This window comes from Oncorhynchus nerka, linkage group LG22, assembly GCF_034236695.1.
Source record: "Oncorhynchus nerka isolate Pitt River linkage group LG22, Oner_Uvic_2.0, whole genome shotgun sequence".
Taxonomy (NCBI): domain Eukaryota; kingdom Metazoa; phylum Chordata; class Actinopteri; order Salmoniformes; family Salmonidae; genus Oncorhynchus; species Oncorhynchus nerka.
In genome coordinates, this window is record NC_088417.1 from 90,314,166 (window position 1) to 90,339,891 (window position 25,726).

At 43.4% G+C, this 25,726-nt stretch overlaps 1 protein-coding gene across 1 annotated transcript; it reads left to right on the forward strand.

Moving 5' to 3' along the window:
• The first annotated feature begins 292 nt into the window (after positions 1–292).
• LOC115115945 (keratin, type I cytoskeletal 18-like) lies at positions 293–25,111 on the forward strand. Its single transcript, XM_029644428.2, has 11 exons — positions 293–378; positions 2,987–3,251; positions 3,604–3,729; positions 4,230–4,312; positions 4,678–4,834; positions 15,050–15,217; positions 16,103–16,228; positions 20,704–20,826; positions 20,931–21,025; positions 21,476–21,501; positions 24,331–25,111. Exons 2-11 carry the CDS (start codon positions 2,994–2,996, stop codon positions 24,456–24,458), a joined length of 1,290 nt encoding a protein of 429 aa, XP_029500288.1. The 5' UTR covers positions 293–378; positions 2,987–2,993; the 3' UTR covers positions 24,459–25,111.
• Positions 25,112–25,726: the final 615 nt, after the last annotated feature.

A 25,726-nucleotide genomic window follows, 5' to 3' on the forward strand; every position in this document is an offset into this window, starting at 1 on the left:
CATGCAGTATAACTATTTAGTATTGACATAGCCACACATGCAGTATAACTATTTAGTATTGACATAGCCACACATACAGTATAAATCTATTGACATAGCCTTCTGTTGTTTGATTAGACCAATTCTCTTTCCTTCTTTTAAAATATTTGATTTTACTCTGCTGAATGAAGTTCAGGTGACTTCTAGCTACCTGCAGGAGAGAACAACTCCAATGTCTTACAGAAGCTTCAGAGGCTACACCCACTTTTAGATGTGGCCCCTCCCCATTTCTCACTTCTATATTAATGCACCTGTAGCATTAGTCTCACAGTAGACTCAGCATTCTCCAGGATCCCTCTCTCCGTCTTTCTCTTTCTCACTGAAGAAAACAGAATCCAGGTCAGTGGTTTCATTTCACTATTTCTATTTAGTCTTATCTTACATGAATCGAAGATTTAAAAAAAAAAAGAAAGATAATCAAGTTTGTCTGAATAACTGTAATGAAATTTATTTTTGAAAACAGTAAATGTATAATGACAAAAACATTGAAAACTAAGTTATAATGAAAGATTGTAATTCATAAGATTATAAATTATTGTTCAAATATCTTTATTTGTGCCTCTATCGCCTTATTTCTATATGTTTCTCTACTCATCACATCACAAAGGAAGGTTTTATTTTTTCTGATGTTTTGTCGTTGGTGGGAGAATCTCGTATTAAATGACAGAGAGAGTGTGACCTATTGAACGGCCCACCCACAGGTCCAATCAGTGTTGTTTCCATGTCATTTCAACCAAAAAACTCAATGTGATGACATTAAATTAACTTGGAAAACTGATCGAATTTGCAAAAAGTCCTCAACGTAGTGAATTCTGTATGTTTTTCACCCAACCTTTCCCCTAAATCCAATGACAGGGTGACATTTTTGGTTGATTTCACATTGAATTCACTTAAGCGGACAACTCAACCAAATGTAAATCCAACGTTGAACTGACATCTGTGCCCAGTGGCTGGTGACTGTGGACACTGTCTGTTTACCATGCAAACACCAAACAGTACTAGTATTGTTTTAAACAGAACATAACTCTGAACTCCTTAATCTGAACTCATGTTTGTTCTTGGTTTTGTGATTTCTGTCATTGACAAGAGGTAAAAACTAACTTTCTAACTTATTGTTGAATAGAATAATAACAACAATAACTATCCCCATAGTAATGTAAGATATGAAGGGTTTTCTGACAGTTCTTGGGAAACTCTTCTGATACCAGATTGGTAATTTACATGTTGATGATTGTACTGTAAGCTGGGATGAAGTAATTGTTGATTGTCTCAAACAGTTTAGTAGTCACAAAGACAGTCTAGTAATCACAAAGACAGTCTAGTAATCACAAAGACAGTCTAGTAATCACAAAGACAGTCTAGTAATCACAAAGACAGTCTAATAGTCACACAAACTGTCTAGTAGCCGTGAAGACAGTCTAGTAGCCATAAAGACAGTCTACTAGTCACAAAGACAGCCTAGTAATCACAAAAACAGTCTAGTAACCAGTGCTCCCGCACATTGGCTAACCGGGCTATCTGCATTGTGTCCCGCCAACCCCTCTTTTACGCTACTGCTACTCTCTGTTCATCATATATGCATAAATGTCACTTTTTTAACCATATCTACATGCACATACTACCTCAATCATCCCGACTAACCAGTGTCTGTATATTGCCTCGCTACTGTATATAGCCTCGCTACTGTATATAGACTTGCTACTGTATATAGCCTCGCTACTGTATATAGCCTCACTACTGTATATAGCCTCGCTACTGTATATAGACTTGCTACTGTATATAGCCTCGCTACTGTATATAGCCTCGCTACTGTATATAGCCTCGCTACTGTATATAGCCTCGCTACTGTTATTTTCAACTGTATTTTACCTATTGTTCACCTAACACCTTTTTTGCACTATTGGTTAGAGCCTGTAAGTGAGCATTTCACTGCTGTATTCGGCGCATGTGACAAATAAACTTTGATTTGATTTGATAATCATGAAGACAGTATAGTAGCCATAATGACAGTTTAGTAGCCATAAAGACAGTTTAGTAGCCATAAAGACAGTTTAGTAGTCACAAAGACTGTCTAGTAGCCGTAAAGACAGTCTAGTAGTCATACAAACGGTCTAGTAGCCGTGTAGACAGTCTAGTAGTCATAAAGACAGTCTAGTAGTCATAAAGACAGTCTGGTAGTCATAAAGACAGTCTGGTAGTCACAAAGACAGTCTGGTAGCCATAAAGACCGTCTGGTAGTCATAAAGACAGTCTAGTAGTCATATAGACTGTCTGGTAGTCATAAAGACAGTCTGGTAGCCATAAAGACAGTCTGGTAGTCATAAAGACAGTCTGGTAGCCATAAATACAGTCTGGTAGTCATAAAGACAGTCTAGTAGTGATAAAGACAGTCTAGTAGTCATAAAATCCGTCTAGTGGCCATACAAACTGTCTAGTAGCCGTACAGACAGTCTGGTAGTCATAAAGACAGTCTGGTAGTCAGAAAAACTGTCTAGTAATCATAAAGACAGTGTAGTAGTTATAAAAATAGTAATCCATTGAGGTTTATCACTGGCTGATTCTTAGTTTGAATAGACAGCAGCGGTGGGCTTGTTCAAAATGGCCCCCAGGCTGTGTTCTTTTTAGCCCATGAATATATTGTTTCCGTCTGATCAAAATCATGCACATTTGGTATGTTGACAGACCTGTTATACTAGCCTAAGGTTTACGTGCCTTTAATAATTATTTGCATACTGCAACAATCAATGGTGTAATGACCTTGATCAATTTTGTCCTCAAATAATTGAGGATTTCCATATGAAACTGAGCTGAAGCATCACTAGACTAGAGACATTTTTCTTGAGGCCACATTAGTTATGTGTAGTCGACACAAGTGTGTTTATTGCAACAGCATTCCGACCCTCAAATTTTTATCAGGTCTTCTTCCTCTTTGTCATCTCCCACACAGAGCCGTCATGTCGTCCAGTTTCTCAGTGCGGAGCTTCTCTGTGGGCCGTCAGCCCTCTTTCTCAAGCCTGTCTCTTAGAGACAGCGTCCGTGCCCGCTCCAGAGCTGCCGTGTCCACCAGCCCCCTGACCCGCTCCGCCTCCATCAGCCATGACCTGAACAGAGTTCCAGTCACCCTGAACCTCAATGGGCAGCTGGGCAACCACACCAACGAGAAGGAGGCCATGCAGGGCCTCAACAACCGCCTGGCCACTTACCTGGACAAGGTGGGTGGAAGGTAGCCTAGGGGGTAGAGGTTAGAGAAGTGGTTCAGCAACCGGAGGCTCGCTGGTTCAAATCATAGATCTGACTGGAAATCTAGTGTAGAGTGAGCTAGCAGCTATCCCGAACAGAGGAGGCTGGTGGGAGGAGCTTAGGAGGAAGAGCTCATTGTAATATCTGTAATGTCATTAATGGAACGTTATCAGACACATGGAAACCACATGTTTAACCTCATTCCATGGATTCCATTCCAGCCATTACAATGAGCCCATCCTCTTCTGATCCTGAGTGCCATCCTGTCGTTGTACCCTTGAGCAAGCACTTTGCAAGATAATGGATAATAAGTCTTGTTCTTAGGTGCGCTCCCTGGAGACGTCCAACGCAGACCTGGAGCTGAGGATCAAGCAGATAATGATTGAGCGCCTCCCTAAAGGTCACGACTTCGAAACCATGATGGCCCAGGCCCACCAGGTGGAACAGGAGGTGGGTTCCCAGCGTCCCTACGTTCCCATGAGCCCTCTCTCTTAATTAATCAATGCTCTTTTCTTACTGTACAATGAGGACACTGTGTCTATGTCTGAGTCAGGATGTGGATTTACACATTGTGAACATGGTCACGCTCAGTACACACGTGTGGCCCTACACGTTTACCATACAAGTGTTAACACAGTGACTCTCTTTAATAGGAGTTTAACATTAGCAGAAATAGACCCTTTTACTTAACCTGCGCTAGACTGCCCCACCAGATGGTGGGTAAAAGATGAGCATAAGGCCATTTTAAACGGGTACAGTTTAATGCGTTACCCAATATCCCAAGGATGCATATGGAGTCAGTGTTTCAGTAAGTGAGGGTTAGGTGACAGTGAAAGTATCAGTTTAAGATACATTAGAGATGATGGAAACCTTCAACTGTAAAATTGTACTAATAGTACATGGTAGATATGTGAGAGGTAACGCTTACCCTGATCCCTGTCTTTCCTCAGGTGAGGAAGAAGACACTGGAGAACGCTCGCCTCATGCTGGAGATTGACAATGCTAAACTGGCAGCTGACGACTTCAGGATCAAGTGAGTGGTTCTCTGTGTTTGCTTCTGAACATCAGTCCAGTTCAATTTTGAAGTGAAAGCTCTTCAAACATGGTTTGCAGATGTATGTTCAGGCTCCACACCAACGCTGCACTAAGTAGACAAATATTTGTCTGCATAGTGCAACTGTGTGCTTGTGTGTGTTTTAGTCTGTGTTTGTGTCAGTTAATCCTTCCCCTCCTCCCTCACCCCACCCCACCCCTTCTTTCAAGTGTAATGTTGATTTTACTATCTGTATTGAATACTTTAGAAACATTAGTCACCAAAGCTCTCACAATCTCTCCCTTCAGAATCTCTCACTTCTCAATCTCTTCCTCCTCCACCTCCTCCTCCTCCTCCTCCTCCAGGTGGGAGACAGAGTTGTGCATGTCCCAGTCTGTGGAGAGGGACTGTTTGGCCCTGAAGAAGGCCAAGGTGGACCATGATCAGATCATTGGGTCCCTGAAAGGAGACCTAGACAGCCTGAAGGAAGAGATCTACTTCCTGAAGAAGAACCACGAGGAGGTGAGAGGAGGTAGCTCCGTAGATCAGGACTTTATCCATCCTAAAGCATATAAGTCAGAAATTGGAGAGAGGTCGACTTTCTTTATTAAGGATGATGGTATCCCGACAGACAAAACTAGTGGAAACGATGTCATCAAGATGTCGTTTTAACCAGTTTTGACCTCTGGGATAGAGGGGCCAGGAGTTTTTCCTCACTTCATTACGAAGCCAGGAAAAACTATGGGTCCCTAGTTATAGCCAGGTTATAACTGAACCACAGATTTTTCCCATGGTCTCCTAGAATGGGGAGATATCTCTGACTGGAGTAAGACAAGGATGTCCTCTGTCACCTTTCCTCTTCTTACTGGCCATTGACCGAATGGTCTGAACTGAATGACAGACCACTGAATCACGTAAGTGGTCTGAAAGGGGAAGAGACTGGTCCTCTGTTCATTTCTGTCCCAGTGGTGGTATCACTCTACATCCCCTTGGAAGCTTGGAGTAGCAACCGGCTCAGACTCTGAAACCCAGCACCGGCCTCTTTGTCTTAAGTAACTCAAAGCCTGAGTAACTCAGGTCTTAGCTTTTTTTACTCAAGTCTATAGAGACCCCTCTCAAAACAGCATTGGTTCACTGGTTGCGCTGCTCTGAATAGGAACACTACAGACCTGTGTGAAGGAATAAGTCACCTTGTACTACTTGTATGTGGCACGGGGTAGAATGATGTGATTGTATGTTTCTTCTGGTGTGTGTGTGCACGTGCCTGCGTCCGCGTGCGTGTGCGTGCCTGCCTCTGTGTGTGTGTGGGTGCTTGGCTCATCCCTTCCTATTTTCCTATGGTGTGTGTATGTGTGTGTGTTTGTGTGTTGTCGATAACTGGCCCTAGATGTGCTCGGTGTGTCTATAAAGCTGGTTGTGGTGCCAATGCAGTGGTGCCATATGCTGAGTCTATTAAGATGTGTATTTCGCAGAGAGGGAGAGGGAGAGGGAGAGGGAGAAGGAGAGGGAGAGGGAGTGGGAGTGGGAGAGGAAGAGGGAGAGGGAGATGGAGATGGAGAGGGAGAGGGAGAGGGAGTGGGAGTGGGAGAGGGAGAGGGAGAGGGAGAGGGAGTGGGAGTGGGAGTGGGAGAAGGAGAGGGAGTGGGAGAGGGAGTGAGAGAGAGAGAGAGAGAGAGAGAGAGAGAGAGAGGGGGGGGGCAGTGAGAGGCCCCTGAGCAAGGCAGTTGACCCACTGTTCTCCGGGCACTGATGGCGTGGATGTAGATTAAGGCAACTAACTGCACCTCTCTGATTCAGAGGGGTTGGATTAAATGCAGAAGACACATTTCAGTTGAATGCATTCAGTTGTACAACTGACTAGGTACCCCCCTGTCCCTGTGGAAGGGAACAGTGAGAGACAACAGTGATAGGGAACAGTGAGAGGGAACAGTGAGAGGGAACAGTGACATGAGCTCACCTTCATCAAGTATTCATGGAGAGGATGTTAATAATGGAGAGGGTCTCTCTGTCACAGTGGGGTGTAGAATTCACTGACCTCTCTGTCCCAGTGGTGTGTAGAATTCACTGACCTCTCTGTCCCAGTGGTGTGTAGAATTCACTGACCTCTCTGTCACAGTGGTGTGTATAATTCACTGACCTCTCTGTCACAGTGGTGTATAGAATTCACTGACCTCTCTGTCCCAGTGGTGTGTAGAATTCACTGACCTCTCTGTCACAGTGGTGTGTATAATTCACTGACCTCTCTGTCCCAGTGGTGTGTAGAATTCACTGACCTCTCTGTCACAGTGGTGTGTATAATTCACTGACCTCTCTGTCACAGTGGTGTGTATAATTCACTGACCTCTCTGTCACAGTGGTGTGTATAATTCACTGACCTCTCTGTCACAGTGGTGTGTATAATTCACTGACCTCTCTGTCCCAGTGGTGTGTAGAATTCACTGACCTCTCTGTCACAGTGGTGTGTATAATTCACTGACCTCTCTGTCACAGTGGTGTGTAGAATTCACTGACCTCTCTGTCCCAGTGGTGTGTAGAATTCACTGACCTCTCTGTCCCAGTGGTGTGTAGAATTCACTGACCTCTCTGTCACAGTGGTGTGTATAATTCACTGACCTCTCTGTCACAGTGGTGTATAGAATTCACTGACCTCTCTGTCACAGTGGTGTGTAGAATTCACTGACCTCTCTGTCACAGTGGTGTGTATAATTCACTGACCTCTCTGTCACAGTGGTGTGTATAATTCACTGACCTCTCTGTCCCAGTGGTGTGTAGAATTCACTGACCTCTCTGTCCCGGTGGTGTGTAGAATTCACTGACCTCTCTGTCACAGTGGTGTGTAGAATTCACTGACCTCTCTGTCACAGTGGTGTGTAGAATTCACTGACCTCTCTGTCCCAGTGGTGTGTAGAATTCACTGACCTCTCTGTCACAGTGGTGTATAGAATTCACCGACCTGTCTGTCACAGTGGTGTGTAGAATTCACTGACCTCTCTGTCACAGTGGTGTGTAGAATTCACTGACCTCTCTGTCACAGTGGGGTGTAGAATTCACTGACCTCTCTGTCAGAGTGGGGTGTAGAATTCACTGACCTCTCTGTCACAGTGGTGTGTAGAATTCACTGACCTCTCTGTCACAGTGGTGTGTATAATTCACTGACCTCTCTGTCACAGTGGTGTGTAGAATTCACTGACCTCTCTGTCACAGTGGTGTGTAGAATTCACTGACCTCTCTGTCACAGTGGTGTGTAGAATTCACTGACCTCTCTGTCACAGTGGGGTGTAGAATTCACTGACCTCTCTGTCAGAGTGGGGTGTAGAATTCACTGACCTCTCTGTCACAGTGGTGTGTAGAATTCACTGACCTCTCTGTCACAGTGGTGTGTATAATTCACCGACCTCTCTGTCACAGTGGTGTGTATAATTCACTGACCTCTCTGACACAGTGGTGTGTATAATTCACTGACCTCTCTGTCACAGTGGTGTGTATAATTCACTGACCTCTCTGTCACAGTGGTGTGTAGAATTCACTGACCTCTCTGTCACAGTGGTGTGTAGAATTCACTGACCTCTCTGTCCCAGTGGTGTGTAGAATTCACTGACCTCTCTGTCACAGTGGTGTGTAGAATTCACTGACCTCTGTCACAGTGGTGTGTAGAATTTACTGACCTCTCTGTCACAGTGGTGTGTAGAATTCACTGACCTCTTTGTCACAGTGGGGTGTATAATTCACTGACCTCTCTGTCACAGTGGTGTGTAGAATTCACTGACCTCTCTCTGTCACAGTGGTGTGTAGAATTCACTGACCTCTCTGTCAGAGTGGGTTGTAGAATTCACTGACCTCTCTGTCACAATGGTGTGTAGAATTTGAGTTCCGGCATTTTTTTCTAGTCCCACAATTAAACTCAACAAAGCGCCTATGCAAAGCCCTCACTTCTCCTGAAGCATAGTTTACTGTAGTCTACTGATGATGTTACATAGGTTACTGTAGTCTACTGATGATGTTACATAGTTTACTGTAGTCTACTGATGATGTTACATAGGTTACTGTAGTCTACTGATGATGTTACATAGGTTACTGTAGTCTACTGATGATGTTACATAGGTTACTGTAGCCTACTGATGATGTTACATAGTTTACTGTAGTCTACTGATGATGTTACATAGGTTACTGTAGTCTACTGATGATGTTACATAGGTTACTGTAGTCTACTGATGATGTTACATAGGTTTCTGTAGTCTACTGATGATGTTACATAGGTTACTGTAGCCTGTAGTCTACTGATGATGTTACATAGGTTACTGTAGTCTACTGATGATGTTACATAGGTTACTGTAGCCTACTGATGATGTTACATAGGTTACTGTAGTCTACTGATGATGTTACATAGGTTACTGTAGCCTGTAGTCTACTGATGATGTTACATAGGTTACTGTAGTCTACTGATGATGTTACATAGGTTACTGTAGTCTACTGATGATGTTACATAGGTTACTGTAGTCTACTGATGATGTTACATAGTTTACTGTAGCCTACTCATGATGTTACATAGGTTACTGTAGACTACTGATGATGTTACATAGGTTACTGTAGTCTACTGATGATGTTACATAGGTTACTGTAGCCTACTGACAACGTTACATAGGTTACTGTAGTCTACTGATGATGTTACATAGGTTACTGTAGTCTACTGATGATGTTACATAGGTTACTGTAGCCTACTGATGATGTTACATAGGTTACTGTAGCCTGTAGCCTACTGACAATGTTACATAGGTTACTGTAGCCTACTGATGATGTTACATAGGTTACTGTAGCCTACTGATAATGTTACAGAGGTTACTGTAGTCTACTGATGATGTTACATAGGTTACTGTAGTCTACTGATGATGTTACATAGGTTACTGTAGTCTACTGATGATGTTACATAGTTTACTGTAGTCTACTGACTACGTTACATAGGTTACTGTATCCTACTGATGATGTTACATAGGTTACTGTAGTCTACTGATGATGTTACATAGGTTACTGTAGTCTACTGATGATGTTACATAGGTTACTGTAGTCTACTGATGATGTTACATAGGTTACTGTAGCCTACTGACAACGTTACATAGGTTACTGTAGCCTACTGATGATGTTACATAGGTTACTGTAGTCTACTGACGATGTTACATAGGTTACTGTAGCCTACTGATGATGTTACATAGGTTACTGTAGCCTACTGATGATGTTACATAGGTTACTGTAGTCTACTGATGATGTTACATAGGTTACTGTAGCCTACTGATGATGTTACATAGGTTACATTTACATTTACATTTACATTTAAGTCATTTAGCAGACGCTCTTATCCAGAGCGACTTACAAATTGGTGCTTTCACCTTATGACATCCAGTGGAACAGCCACTTTACAATAGTGCATCTAGGTCTTTTAAGGGGGGTGAGAAGGATTACTTTATCCTATCCTAGGTATTCCTTAAAGAGGTGGGGTTTCAGGTGTCTCCGGAAGGTGGTGATTGACTCCGCTGTCCTGGCGTCGTGAGGGAGTTTGTTCCACCATTGGGGGGCCAGAGCAGCGAACAGTTTTGACTGGGCTGAGCGGGAACTGTACTTCCTCAGTGGTAGGGAGGCGAGCAGGCCAGAGGTGGATGAACGCAGTGCCCTTGTTTGGGTGTAGGGCCTGATCAGAGCCTGGAGGTACTGAGGTGCCGTTCCCCTCACAGCTCCGTAGGCAAGCACCATGGTCTTGTAGCGGATGCGAGCTTCAACTGGAAGCCAGTGGAGAGAGCGGAGGAGCGGGGTGACGTGAGAGAACTTGGGAAGGTTGAACACCAGACGGGCTGCGGCGTTCTGGATGAGTTGTAGGGGTTTAATGGCACAGGCAGGGAGCCCAGCCAACAGCGAGTTGCAGTAATCCAGACGGGAGATGACAAGTGCCTGGATTAGGACCTGCGCCGCTTCCTGTGTGAGGCAGGGTCGTACTCTGCGGATGTTGTAGAGCATGAACCTACAGGAACGGTCCACCGCCTTGATGTAATTTGAGAACGACAGGGTGTTGTCCAGGATCACGCCAAGGTTCTTAGCGCTCTGGGACGAGGACACAATGGAGTTGTCAACCGTGATGGCGAGATCATGGAACGGGCAGTCCTTCCCCGGGAGGAAGAGCAGCTCCGTCTTGCCGAGGTTCAGCTTGAGGTGATGATCCGTCATCCACACTGATATGTCTGCCAGACATGCAGAGATGCGATTCGCCACCTGGTCGTCAGAAGGGGGAAAGGAGAAGATTAATTGTGTGTCGTCTGCATAGCAATGATAGGAGAGACCATGTGAGGTTATGACAGAGCCAAGTGACTTGGTGTATAGCGAGAATAGGAGAGGGCCTAGAACAGAGCCCTGGGGGACACCAGTGGTGAGAGCACGTGGTGAGGAGACGGATTCTCGCCACGCCACCTGGTAGGAGCGACCTGTCAGGTAGGACGCAATCAAGCGTGGGCCGCGCCGGAGATGCCCAACTCGGAGAGGGTGGAGAGGAGGATCTGATGGTTCACAGTATCGAAGGCAGCCGATAGGTCTAGAAGGATGAGAGCAGAGGAGAGAGAGTTAGCTTTAGCAGTGCGGAGCGCCTCCGTGATACAGAGAAGAGCAGTCTCAGTTGAATGACTAGTCTTGAAACCTGACTGATTTGGATCAAGAAGGTCATTCTGAGAGAGATAGCGGGAGAGCTGGCCAAGGACGGCACGTTCAAGAGTTTTGGAGAGAAAAGAAAGAAGGGATACTGGTCTGTAGTTGTTGACATCGGAGGGATCGAGTGTAGGTTTTTTCAGAAGGGGTGCAACTCTCGCTCTCTTGAAGACGGGAGGGACGTAGCCAGCGGTCAGGGATGAGTTGATGAGCGAGGTGAAGTACGGGAGAAGGTCACCGGAGATGGTCTGGAGAAGAGAGGAGGGGATAGGGTCAAGCGGGCAGGTTGTTGGGCGGCCGGCCGTCACAAGACGCGAGATTTCATCTGGAGAGAGAGGGGAGAAAGAGGTCAGAGCACAGGGTAGGGCAGTGTGAGCAGAACCAGCGGTGTCGTTTGACTTAGCAAACGAGGATCGGATGTCGTCGACCTTCTTTTCAAAATGGTTGACGAAGTCATCTGCAGAGAGGGAGGAGGGGGGGGGAGGAGGATTCAAGAGGGAGGAGAAGGTGGCAAAGAGCTTCCTAGGGTTAGAGGCAGATGCTTGGAATTTAGCGTGGTAGAAAGTGGCTTTAGCAGCAGAGACAGAGGAGGAAAATGTAGAGAGGAGGGAGTGAAAGGATGCCAGGTCCGCAGGGAGGCGAGTTTTCCTCCATTTCCGCTCGGCTGCCCGGAGCCCTGTTCTGTGAGCTCGCAATGAGTCGTCGAGCCACGGAGCGGGAGGGAGGACCGAGCCGGCCTGGAGGATAGGGGACATAGAGAGTCAAAGGATGCAGAAAGGGAGGAGAGGAGGGTTGAGGAGGCAGAATCAGGAGATAGGTTGGAGAAGGTTTGAGCAGAGGAAGAGATGATAGGATGGAAGAGGAGAGAGTAGCGGGGGAGAGAGAGCGAAGGTTGGGACGGCGCGATACCATCCGAGTAGGGGCAGTGTGGGAAGTGTTGGATGAGAGCGAGAGGGAAAAGGATACAAGGTAGTGGTCGGAGACTTGGAGGGGAGTTGCAAATGAGGTTAGTGGAGGAACAGCATCTAGTAAAGATGAGGTCGAGCGTATTGCCTGCCTTGTGAGTAGGGGGAAGGTGAGAGGGTGAGGTCAAAAGAGGAGAGGAGTGGAAAGAAGGAGGCAGAGAGGAATGAGTCAAAGGTAGACGTGGGGAGGTTAAAGTCGCCCAGAACTGTGAGAGGTGAGCCGTCCTCAGGAAAGGAGCTTATCAAGGCATCAAGCTCATTGATGAACTCTCCGAGGGAACCTGGAGGGCGATAAATGATAAGGATGTTAAGCTTGAAAGGGCTGGTAACTGTGACAGCATGGAATTCAAAGGAGGCGATAGACAGATGGGTAAGGGGAGAAAGAGAGAATGACCACTTGGGAGAGATGAGGATCCCGGTGCCACCACCCCGCTGACCAGAAGCTCTCGGGGTGTGCGAGAGCACGTGGGCGGACAAAGAGAGAGCAGTAGGAGTAGCGGTGTTGTCTGTGGTGATCCATGTTTCCGTCAGAGCCAAGAAGTCGAGGGACTGGAGGGAGGCATAGGCTGAGATGAACTCTGCCTTGTTGGCCGCAGATCGGCAGTTCCAGAGGCTACCGGAGACCTGGAACTCCACGTGGGTCGTGCGCGCTGGGACCACCAGATTAGGGTGGCCGCGGCCATGCGGTGTGGAGCGTTTGTATGGTCTGTGCAGAGAGGAGAGAACAGGGATAGACAGACACATATTTGACAGGCTAGAGAAGAGGCTACGCTAATGCAGAGGAGATTGGAATGACAAGTGGACTACACGTCTCGAATGTTCAGAAAGTTACTGTAGCCTGCAGCCTACTGATGATGTTACATAGGTTACTGTAGCCTACTGATGATGTTACATAGGTTACTGTAGCCTACTGATGATGTTACATATGTTACTGTAGCCTGTAGCCTACTGATGATGTTACATAGGTTACTGTAGTCTACTGATGATGTTACATAGGTTACTGTAGCCTACTGACAACGTTACATAGGTTACTGTAGTCTACTGATGATGTTACATAGGTTACTGTAGTCTACTGATGATGTTACAGATGTTACATAGGTTACTGAAGTCTACTGATGATGTTACATAGGTTACTGTAGCCTACTGATGATGTTCCATAGGTTACTGTAGTCTACTGATGATGTTACATAGGTTACTGTAGTCTACTGATGATGTTACATAGGTTACTGTAGTCTACTGATGATGTTCCATAGGTTACTGTAGTCTACTGATGATGTTACATAGGTTACTGTAGTCTACTGATGATGTTACATAGGTTACTGTAGTCTACTGATGATGTTACATAGGTTAATGTAGTCTACTGACTATGTTACATAGGTTACTGTAGTCTACTGATGATGTTACATAGGTTACTGTAGTCTACTGATGATGTTACATAGGTTACTGTAGTCTACTGATGATGTTACATAGGTTACTGTAGCCTACTGATGATGTTACATAGGTTACTGTAGCCTGTAGCCTACTGATGATGTTACATAGGTTACTGTAGCCTGTAGCCTACTGATGATGTTACATGGGTTACTGTAGTCTACTGATGATGTTACATAGGTTACTGTAGTCTACTGATGATGTTACATAGGTTACTGTAGCCTACTGACAACGTTACATAAGTTACTGTAGTCTACTGATGATGTTACATAGGTTACTGTAGTCTACTGACAACGTTACATAGGTTACTGTAGTCTACTGATGATGTTACATAGGTTACTGTAGCCTACTGATGATGTTCCATAGGTTACTGTTGCCTACTGATGATGTTACATAGGTTACTGTAGTCTACTGATGATGTTACATAGGTTACTGTAGTCTACTGATGATGTTACATAGGTCACTGTAGTCTACTGATGATGTTCCACAGGTTACTGTAGCCTACTGATGATGTTACATAGGTTACTGTAGTCTACTGATGATGTTACATAGGTTACTGTAGCCTGTAGCCTACTGATGATGTTACATAGGTTACTGTAGTCTACTGATGATGTTACATAGGTTACTGTAGCCTACTGCTGATGTTCCATAGGTTACTGTAGCCTACTGATGATGTTACATAGGTTACTGTAGTCTACTGATGATGTTACATAGGTTACTGTAGCCTACTGATGATGTTACATAGGTTACTGTAGTCTACTGATGATGTTACATAGGTTACTGTAGTCTACTGATGATGTTACATAGGTTACTGTAGCCTGTAGCCTACTGATGATGTTACAAGTGTGATTCAGAAATTAGGGAGAGAGATTTTTAATCAGAATGGATTCACTTTTTCAATGCTAGTTGAGGATACCTCAGTTATCACATTTCCCTTTGGAATTATTAACCACAAAAAGGTAAGATGTGTTTTTAATTCTAGTGCTGCTCTGCACAAACAAGCTTGTTAGCTAGCTAACGTTAGCATTGTCCAACATTAAGCCAACTCTCGGATGTTCAAAGACATTCAAAGTTCCTCCATAGACTCTGCTCCTCGTAGGTATAATTATGTGGTCCTAATTCAGATTATGCAGACCATAATAAGATGCCCAGAGCGTCAAGGCAAGCCTCATTCTCCACCCTTTCTCACTGTTTCCCCACCTGCAAAATCTCAGTCGCATCTCATGTCCTACACTTGTCTGTCCACAGTGACTGGCAGCACAGTACACAGTGTAAAAGGGTGTGGCTTTCATTATGATTAAACCATTCTGTTACAGCAAAAGACAATTAGCTCTTAATGACTTTCCCATACAGATGAAATCGTTTGCCTGCTCTGTAGCAAGCTGCTCCATCCGCACTGAGTATTTTAATGTCGAGCTCAATGTAAAAAATACAATAATCTCAGAGGTTTTAAAAGGAACAGAAAGGAGCCATATAAAAGTACATTTTGGGGGGTTCGGACCGTTTCAGAACTTTATTTTACTGGTTGGAACAGTGGACGGAATAAAAATAAATAAGGGTTCTGTTCAGAAAGACGCCATTGGAAAAAAGTTCCAACCCCTGGTACTTTGTGACAACATTTGTAATTGATTGATTGATTTATGTATGAATTGTCTCTCTGCAGGAGGTTGAGTCTATGAAGGGCCATATTGCTGCTCAGACTGTGAACGTGGAGGTGGACGCAGGACGTGGTGGACCTGAACTGGGCACAGTAATGTCAGAGCTCAGAACTCAGTACGAGGGCATCATCAAGAAGAACAAGGACCAGGCTGAGCAGTGGTACCTCAAGAAGGTTAGTGGGGGACTGACTGGATGGGGACCTCAAGAAGGTCAGTGGGAGACTGGCTGGATGGGGACCTCAAGAAGGTTAGTGGGGGACTGACTGGATGGGGACCTCAAGAAGGTCAGTGGGAGACTGGCTGGATGGGGACCTCAAGAAGGTTAGTGGGGGACTGACTGGATGGGGACCTCAAGAAGGTCAGTGGGGGACTGGCTGGATGGGAACCTCAAGAAGGTCAGTGGGAGACTGGCTGGATGGGGACCTCAAGAAGGTCGGTGGGAGACTGGCTGGATGGGGACCTCAATAAGCTCAGTGGGGGGCTGGCTGGATGGGGACCTCAAGAAGGTCAGTGGGGGACTGGCTGGATGGGGACCTCAAGAAGGTCAGTGGGAGACTGGCTGGATGGGGACCTCAAGAAGGTCAGTGGGAGACTGGCTGGATGGGGACCTCAAGAAGGTCAGTGGGAGACTGGCTGGATGGGGACCTCAAGAAGGTCAGTGGGGGACTGGCTGGATGGGGACCTCAAGAAGGTCGGTGGGAGACTGGCTGGATGGGGACCTCAAGAAGGTCAGTGGGGGACTGGCTGGCTGGGTGCATCACCATGCCAGAAACTAGACACTAGAGTTTAGTCTCTCAGGGCTGATTTGTAACATGAGATAAGTGCGTGTGACTCAAATGTTCATGCAAATCTCCCGTTGGCATTGCATGTGTATCTCAAGTTACGATTCAGGCGTATCATAGTTATCATATCCAGGTTAACCCAGGTGTGGTATCTAGTAACTTACTGTACTGTTCTCAGTAACCTGGGGATGCGGTGTGTTCAGGAACGTGTGTGTTACTGTTTTCAGTAACCTGGGGGTGCGGTGCATTTAGGAACGTGTGTGTGGTGTGTTACAGCTGGAGATGGTGCAGAACGAGGTAAAGGAGTCTAACGAGGCTCTCAGGGGGGCTCAGAGTGAGTTGGTGGAGAGACAACGCTTCCTACAGAACCTGGAGGTGGAGCTGGAGAGTCTGCACAAACAGGTAGGAACTAGGAACCTGTCAACTGGGCGTTGTGTTGTACTGGGGATCTACAGCTGGACAACCAGCACAACTACAGTATCGATGGGATCCTTGCTCTTTTCCCCACCCATGTTATCCTTGTTGACTGTAAATATATCTCACCTTCCTTGATGTTGGGTCAGATACACTCCTTTAGGCGAACCCTTTTTGGTTCTAGGGTTCTTTAAATGGTTCTTCTAGCAGGTTCTAGAGAGCACCTTGTTTCTAAGAGTGTAGGGATCAGTGTTATAACGACACCCATCCCCTGACCTGTATACACAGATTCTCTTCCTTTCTGTAATCACACACTGTATATTTGATGAGAAGGTGTATCGGGTATACATTTAATCTGTGTGTGTACATCAATGTATATTTGATGAGAAGGTGTATCGGGTATACATTTAATCTGCGTGTGTACATCACTGTATATTTGATGAGAAGGTGTATCGGGTATACATTTAATCTGCGTGTGTTCATGTGTGCATGCATGTTTGTCTCGTCCTCAGTTTATTTGCATTGTCCCTCCCCCCCTGGGACGCTGCTGCTACTCTCTGTTATTATTTATGCATAGTCACTTTAATAACTCTACCTACATGTACATATTACCTCAATACCGGTACCCCCTGTATAAAGCCCCGCTATTGTTATTTATTGCTGCTCTTTAATCATTTGTTATTCTTATATCTTACTTTTTTTTGTATTTTCTTAAATCTGCATTGTTGGTTAAGGGCTGTTGTATTCAGCATTTCACTGTAAGGTTACACCTGTTGTATTCAGCATTTCACTGTAAGGTTACACCTGTTGTATTCAGCATTTCACTGTAAGGTTACACCTGTTGTATTCAGCATTTCACTGTAAGGTTACACCTGTTGTATTCAGCATTTCACTGTAAGGTTACACCTGTTGTATTCAGCATTTCACTGTAAGGTTACACCTGTTGTATTCAGCATTTCACTGTAAGGTTACACCTGTTGTATTCAGCATTTCACTGTAAGGTTACACCTGTTGTATTCAGCATTTCACTGTAAGGTTACACCTGTTGTATTCAGCATTTCACTGTAAGGTTACACCTGTTGTATTCAGCATTTCACTGTAAGGTTACACCTGTTGTATTCAGCATTTCACTGTAAGGTTACACCTGTTGTATTCAGCATTTCACTGTAAGGTTACACCTGTTGTATTCAGCATTTCACTGTAAGGTTACACCTGTTGTATTCAGCATTTCACTGTAAGGTTACACCTGTTGTATTCAGCATTTCACTGTAAGGTTACACCTGTTGTATTCAGCATTTCACTGTAAGGTTACACCTGTTGTATTCAGCATTTCACTGTAAGGTTACACCTGTTGTATTCAGCATTTCACTGTAAGGTTACACCTGTTGTATTCAGCATTCCACTGTAAGGTTACACCTGTTGTATTCAGCATTTCACTGTAAGGTTACACCTGTTGTATTCAGCATTTCACTGTAAGGTTACACCTGTTGTATTCAGCATTTCACTGTAAGGTTACACCTGTTGTATTCAGCATTTCACTGTAAGGTTACACCTGTTGTATTCAGCATTTCACTGTAAGGTTACACCTGTTGTATTCAGCATTTCACTGTAAGGTTACACCTGTTGTATTCAGCATTTCACTGTAAGGTTACACCTGTTGTATTCAGCATTTCACTGTAAGGTCTACACCTGTTGTATTCAGCATTTCACTGTAAGGTTACACCTGTTGTATTCAGCATTTCACTGTAAGGTTACACCTGTTGTATTCAGCATTTCACTGTAAGGTCTACACCTGTTGTATTCAGCATTTCACTGTAAGGTTACACCTGTTGTATTCAGCATTTCACTGTAAGGTTACACCTGTTGTATTCAGCATTTCACTGTAAGGTTACACCTGTTGTATTCAGCATTTCACTGTAAGGTTACACCTGTTGTATTCAGCATTTCACTGTAAGGTCTACACCTGTTGTATTCAGCATTTCACTGTAAGGTTACACCTGTTGTATTCAGCATTTCACTGTAAGGTTACACCTGTTGTATTCAGCATTTCACTGTAAGGTTACACCTGTTGTATTCAGCATTTCACTGTAAGGTTACACCTGTTGTATTCAGCATTTCACTGTAAGGTTACACCTGTTGTATTCAGCATTCCACTGTAAGGTTACACCTGTTGTATTCAGCATTTCACTGTAAGGTTACACCTGTTGTATTCAGCATTTCACTGTAAGGTTACACCTGTTGTATTCAGCATTTCACTGTAAGGTTACACCTGTTGTATTCAGCATTTCACTGTAAGGTTACACCTGTTGTATTCAGCATTTCACTGTAAGGTTACACCTGTTGTATTCAGCATTTCACTGTAAGGTTACACCTGTTGTATTCAGCATTTCACTGTAAGGTCTACACCTGTTGTATTCAGCATTTCACTGTAAGGTTACACCTGTTGTATTCAGCATTTCACTGTAAGGTTACACCTGTTGTATTCAGCATTTCACTGTAAGGTCTACACCTGTTGTATTCAGCATTTCACTGTAAGGTTACACCTGTTGTATTCAGCATTTCACTGTAAGGTTACACCTGTTGTATTCAGCATTTCACTGTAAGGTTACACCTGTTGTATTCAGCATTTCACTGTAAGGTTACACCTGTTGTATTCAGCATTTCACTGTAAGGTCTACACCTGTTGTATTCAGCATTTCACTGTAAGGTTACACCTGTTGTATTCAGCATTTCACTGTAAGGTTACACCTGTTGTATTCAGCATTTCACTGTAAGGTTACACCTGTTGTATTCAGCATTTCACTGTAAGGTTACACCTGTTGTATTCAGCATTTCACTGTAAGGTTACACCTGTTGTATTCAGCATTTCACTGTAAGGTTACACCTGTTGTATTCAGCATTTCACTGTAAGGTTACACCTGTTGTATTCAGCATTTCACTGTAAGGTTACACCTGTTGTATTCAGCATTTCACTGTAAGGTTACACCTGTTGTATTCAGCATTTCACTGTAAGGTTACACCTGTTGTATTCAGCATTTCACTGTAAGGTTACACCTGTTGTATTCAGCATTTCACTGTAAGGTTACACCTGTTGTATTCAGCATTTCACTGTAAGGTTACACCTGTTGTATTCAGCATTTCACTGTAAGGTCTACACCTGTTGTATTCAGCATTTCACTGTAAGGTTACACCTGTTGTATTCAGCATTTCACTGTAAGGTTACACCTGTTGTATTCAGCATTTCACTGTAAGGTTACACCTGTTGTATTCAGCATTTCACTGTAAGGTTACACCTGTTGTATTCAGCATTTCACTGTAAGGTTACACCTGTTGTATTCAGCATTTCACTGTAAGGTTACACCTGTTGTATTCAGCATTTCACTGTAAGGTTACACCTGTTGTATTCAGCATTTCACTGTAAGGTTACACCTGTTGTATTCAGCATTTCACTGTAAGGTTACACCTGTTGTATTCAGCATTTCACTGTAAGGTTACACCTGTTGTATTCAGCATTTCACTGTAAGGTCTACACCTGTTGTATTCAGCATTTCACAGTAAGGTTACACCTGTTGTATTCAGCATTTCACTGTAAGGTTACACCTGTTGTATTCAGCATTTCACTGTAAGGTTACACCTGTTGTATTCAGCATTTCACTGTAAGGTTACACCTGTTGTATTCAGCATTTCACTGTAAGGTTACACCTGTTGTATTCAGCATTTCACTGTAAGGTTACACCTGTTGTATTCAGCATTTCACTGTAAGGTTACACCTGTTGTATTCAGCATTTCACTGTAAGGTTACACCTGTTGTATTCAGCATTTCACAGTAAGGTTACACCTGTTGTATTCAGCATTTCACTGTAAGGTTACACCTGTTGTATTCAGCATTTCACTGTAAGGTTACACCTGTTGTATTCAGCATTTCACTGTAAGGTTACACCTGTTGTATTCAGCATTCCACTGTAAGGTTACACCTGTTGTATTCAGCATTTCACTGTAAGGTTACACCTGTTGTATTCAGCATTCCACTGTAAGGTTACACCTGTTGTATTCAGCATTTCACAGTAAGGTTACACCTGTTGTATTCAGCATTCCACTGTAAGGTTACACCTGTTGTATTCAGCATTTCACTGTAAGGTCTACACCTGTTGTATTCAGCATTTCACAGTAAGGTTACACCTGTTGTATTCAGCATTTCACTGTAAGGTTACACCTGTTGTATTCAGCATTTCACTGTAAGGTTACACCTGTTGTATTCAGCATTTCACAGTAAGGTTACACCTGTTGTATTCAGCATTTCACTGTAAGGTTACACCTGTTGTATTCAGCATTTCACTGTAAGGTTACACCTGTTGTATTCAGCATTTCACAGTAAGGTTACATCTGTTGTATTTGGCGCATGTGACAAATGACAAATGACATTTGATGTGATTTCTTTATCGGACTCACCCTCTCCACCCCAGGTGTCAGCTCTGAAGGGTAACCTGGGGGAGACAGGTCAGAAATACAGCCTGGAGATGGAGCGTCTGCAGACCACGCTGTCCCAGCTGGAGGAGGACCTGTCTCAGCTGCGCCTGGACATGCAGGTACTCACTGGTAGCCCAGCGGCTAAGGAGGTGGAACAGTATTCATATCTCCGTTGTTTACAGTAACAAATGGACTAATAAAGTGGTGTTGTATTTTATTGCAGCGCAACAAGACGGATTACGAACAGCTGCTCCGCATCAAGCAGAACTTAGAGATAGAGATCGCCACCTACAGGAGACTGCTGGAGGGAGAGGAGATGTGAGTCACGAGGATGATCGTCTTTATGTGAACGTTTAAAGGGACATTTTCAACTTTATATTCATCATCTCCAGCACCACCCCAACATTAACATATGTGAAAATTGCACGTTTCTATGTTTTATAGTAAAAATATAGAGGAAGATGAGTGTTTCCAGGGACATCATCCGTGTGCATCGTGTGATTTTAACCAATTATGACTAAGCATTGCCTGCTAATTGTCTACTAATTCATTGATGATGTCATTGGAAACGCTTCTCTTCTATCTTTGTTACATATAATGCTAGGGTCAGATGTAAATAAGGGGTGTATATCCAGGAAAGTTCTGCTCTCAGTTCAGTTGAATCAAACAGATAATTGTTCTTCCTGGGACATAACATCTTCTGCCAGTGACAATTTCCATGTATCAGTTAAAGTCATTGGGCACATTCTTTTTCCATTATTGATGCAGGATTAAAGAAGTACCATCACCAAAACGTGAGTAACAGTTCTTTAACTTGACATCACTCTCACATCCTCATTGACACAGGCTAACCTAAGCAAACGTCAACAATTACTTACTCAGAAAAACATTGATTGATTGGTGCACAATTGGCCCAGCGTCCTCCAGGTTTGGCCTGGGTAGGCCGTCATTGTAAATAAGAATTTGTTCGTAACCGACTTGCCTAGTTAAATAAAGGTTCAATAAAAAATAAAATAAACTATTAAAATGATTGTGGACGTGACCGTACACCTGGATGGAGAAAGCTGATAAAGGTATCAGTGTGACATTAGGTAATTCCATCCATGGCATTTGAAAAGAGTCCCCATTCATTCATGAGTAGGTCATTTCATTCTCACACAGAGAGACCTCAATTCACCTCAGCCTCTCAAATGGACTGCATGGACTTATCCTGGTCACCCATCCTGGTCACCCATCCTGATCACCCATCCTGATCACCCATCCTGGTCACCCATCCATCGTTTGTTTCCCTTTCTTTCTTTCTTTCATATCTTCCCTCCTCCCTTCTCTCATCCCTCGTCCCTCCTCCCTTCTCTCATCCCTCCTCCCTTCTCTCGTCCCTCCTCCCTTCTCTCCTCCCTCCTCCCTTCTCTCCTCCCTCCTCCCTTCTCTCGTCCCTCCTCCCTTCTCTCCTCCCTCCTCCCTTCTCTCCTCCCTCCTCCCTTCTCTCCTCCCTCCTCCCTTCTCTCGTCCCTCCTCCCTTCTACATTTACATTGACATTTAAGTCATTTAGCAGACGCTCTTATCTCGTCCCTCCTCCCTTCTCTCGTCCCTCCTCCCTTCTCTCGTCCCTCCTCCCTTCTCTCGTCCCTCCTCCCTTCTACATTTACATTGACATTTAAGTCATTTAGCAGACGCTCTTATCTCGTCCCTCCTCCCTTCTCTCGTCCCTCCTCCCTTCTCTCGTTCCTCCTCCCTTCTCTCGTCCCTCCTCCCTTCTCTCGTCCCTCCTCTCTTCTCTCGTCCCTCCTCCCTTCTCTCGTCCCTCCTCCCTTCTCTCGTCCCTCCTCCCTTCTCTCGTCCCTCCTCCCTTCTCTCGTCCCTCCTCCCTTCTCTCGTCCCTCCTCTCTTCTCTCGTCCCTCCTCCCTTCTCTCATCCCTCCTCCCTTCTCCAACTCACCCTCACATTCACGCTCACCTACATCGAGCATTTCATTGGTCTGAATGTTCACCAGGCTCAAGGTCCAGGGGGGTTACGCTCCCGGGGGAAGTCTCCCCTAGGTACAGATTTAGGATCAGCTTCCCCTCTCCCAATCCTAGTCGGGAAACTGCAAAACTGACCCAAGATCAGAATCTAGGGGCAACTTTACCCTACACCAAGCAGTTACACGGGGAAACGACCCTAGGCTAGCTTGTGTAGGTACTGTCGGTGACTTATAGAGTAAAGTGGAGGTACTCCGGGCCATTGGCTCGCTGACAAAGCCAACTGCCCAACACCTATTTACACTGCAGGTTTAAAATAGGGTCAGCGGTGTTGCCTTATGTCAGAATCAAATGTACAACTTCATTCTGTGCTGCTTCCGCCACCCTGGCATCAAATCAAGGGGCCGTGGCCACAGACTAATGGCAGTTTCATAAGCCTGCAAACAAAGCAAACACCCAAAACAGCGCTGTCCCTAGCAACTGCATTAGGTGAAAATAATACCACAAGTCTCAATGTTGTAACGGAGTGTTACTGTAGGCTTGTGACTACTCACTGCATCAATTTGGTAGCACTTTATTTGGGGTGTACTTACAAAAGGAATTCTTAGCACATTCATAAGCTATACTTAACTCATTCATAAGCTATACTTAACTCATTCATAAGCTATACATAACACATTCATAAGCTATACTTAACACATTCATAAACTATACATAACACATTCATAAGCTATACTTAACTCATTCATAAACTATACATAACACATTCATAAGCTATACTTAACTCATTCATAAGCTATACTTAACTCATTCATAAACTATACATAACACATTCATAAGTTATACTTAACTCATTCATAAGTTATACTTAACTCATTCATAAACTATACTTCACACATTCATAAGCTATACTTAACTCATTCATAAGCTATACTTAACTCATTCATAAGCTATACTTAACTCATTCATAAGCTATACTTAACACATTCATAAACTATACTTAACTCATTCATAAGCTATACTTAACACATTCATAAGCTATACTTAACTCATTCATAAGCTATACTTAACTCATTCATAAACTATACATAACACATTCATAAGTTATACTTAACTCATTCATAAGTTATACTTAACTCATTCATAAACTATACTTCACACATTCATAAGCTATACTTAACTCATTCATAAGCTATACTTAACTCATTCATAAGCTATACTTAACTCATTCATAAGCTATACTTAACACATTCATAAACTATACTTAACTCATTCATAAGCTATACTTAACACATTCATAAGCTATACTTAACTCATTCATAAACTATACTTAACTCATTCATAAGCTATACTTAACACATTCATAAGCTATACTTAACTCATTCATAAGCTATACTTAACACATTCATAAACTATACTTAACTCATTCATAAGCTATACTTAACACATTCATAAGCTATACTTAACTCATTCATAAGCTATACTTAACTCATTCATAAACTATACTTAACTCATTCATAAGCAGTAGATATATCATCAACAAGTTGGCAAGTTCATAGGTCGTGTTACAAATCAGAGCCTGTTGGGTTACAGCAATACTGTGACATCCTCTTCCTCATCCTCATCCTCTTCCTCAACCTCTTCCTCCGTTTCCCTGCAGAGGAGCCCGATGTGCGGACCAGGAAGATAGTGAAGGTGGTGACTCAGACTATGATCAACGGCAAGGTGGTGGATGAGTCCAGCGAGGTGGAGCAGATACAGGAGGAGGTGAAGAAGAAGAAGAAGTGAGAAGGGCCTCATCATCATCATCTTCATATAGCCTCGTTATTGTTATTTTATTGTGTTCTTTTTTAAATTAATTTTTACTTTATTTAGTAAACATTTTCTTAACTATATTTTCTTAAAACTGCATTGTTGGTTAAGGGCTTGTAAGTAAGCATTTCACAGTAAGGTCTACACCTGTGTGACAAATAACATTTGATTTGATCGTTTCTTCTCACACATCGTGGTCAAGGGCCAGCCTTACCCACTGACCCTCAGGGGCCTCCACTAACATGGATGTATGTTTCATTCCCATCAGAGTGTTAGTCTTCCCTGTTCCTTTCACAGCCTCATGGATATGTCTGGGGACACTATGAGCTATATAGTATATAGTATGCATACAATAATATAATAACACAATAATATGAGATGTACTGAAAGTCAATGAGATGTATCATATGGCATCTGTCCCTCAGTTGTCACATGACTAACATGGCTGTTGTTTAATAAAAGATTTTGCTTTGTGCATTAAACTATTTATTTCTATATTTAGGTAACAAGCAATAGACACAGTAAATCTTTTTCAACTGCATTTTTTGGGCTGGGCTTTCAACATGCTTTTGTGTCTGTGTCTGTAAACTTCTGTAATGTCTGAAATAAAGGTTTGTCTTTTAGTCAAAGTTGGTATTATTTTCTCTTTTATTTTGTTTCATCATCATGGAGTGTCCAAAATACTTCTTATATGTTCAATAACTATCAACCACAATCTACAATGTAAGACGTATTACATCCAACACATTCCACACATACTCAAAACATACTCAAAACATACTCAAAACACATTCTATGAATTCTACACATACTCAAAACACATTCTATGAATTCTACACATACTCAAAACACATTCTATGAATTCTACACATACTCAAAACACATTCTATGAATTCTACACATACTCAAAACACATTCTATGAATTCTACACATACTCAAAACACATTCTATGAATTCTACACATACTCAAAACACATTCTATGAATTCTACACATACTGAAAACACATTCTATGAATTCTACACATACTCAAAACACATTCTATGTAAAACCATGAAACTACCCTGTCTACTACGTAGCCTGATGAGCACAATGACACGTCTGTCACGTTCTGACCTTTATTTCCTGTGTTTTGTATTAGTTAGTATGGTCAGGGCGTGAGTTGGGTGGGCAGTCTATGTTTGTTTTTCTATGATTTGAGTATTTCTATGTTTCGGCCTAGTATGGTTCTCAATCAGAGGCAG

What these genes read in the sequence shown, in the direction of transcription:
- LOC115115945 (XM_029644428.2), top strand. Translation starts at nt 2,994, where the DNA reads ATGTCGTCCAGTTTCTCAGTGCGGAGCTTCTCTGTGGGCCGTCAGCCC. An exon ending in TGGAGAGTCTGCACAAACAG is followed by an intron (nt 16,229 to 20,703) that starts GTAGGAACTAGG and finishes TCTCCACCCCAG; the next exon opens with GTGTCAGCTCTGAAGGGTAA. An exon ending in AGCTGCGCCTGGACATGCAG is followed by an intron (nt 20,827 to 20,930) that starts GTACTCACTGGT and finishes ATTTTATTGCAG; the next exon opens with CGCAACAAGACGGATTACGA.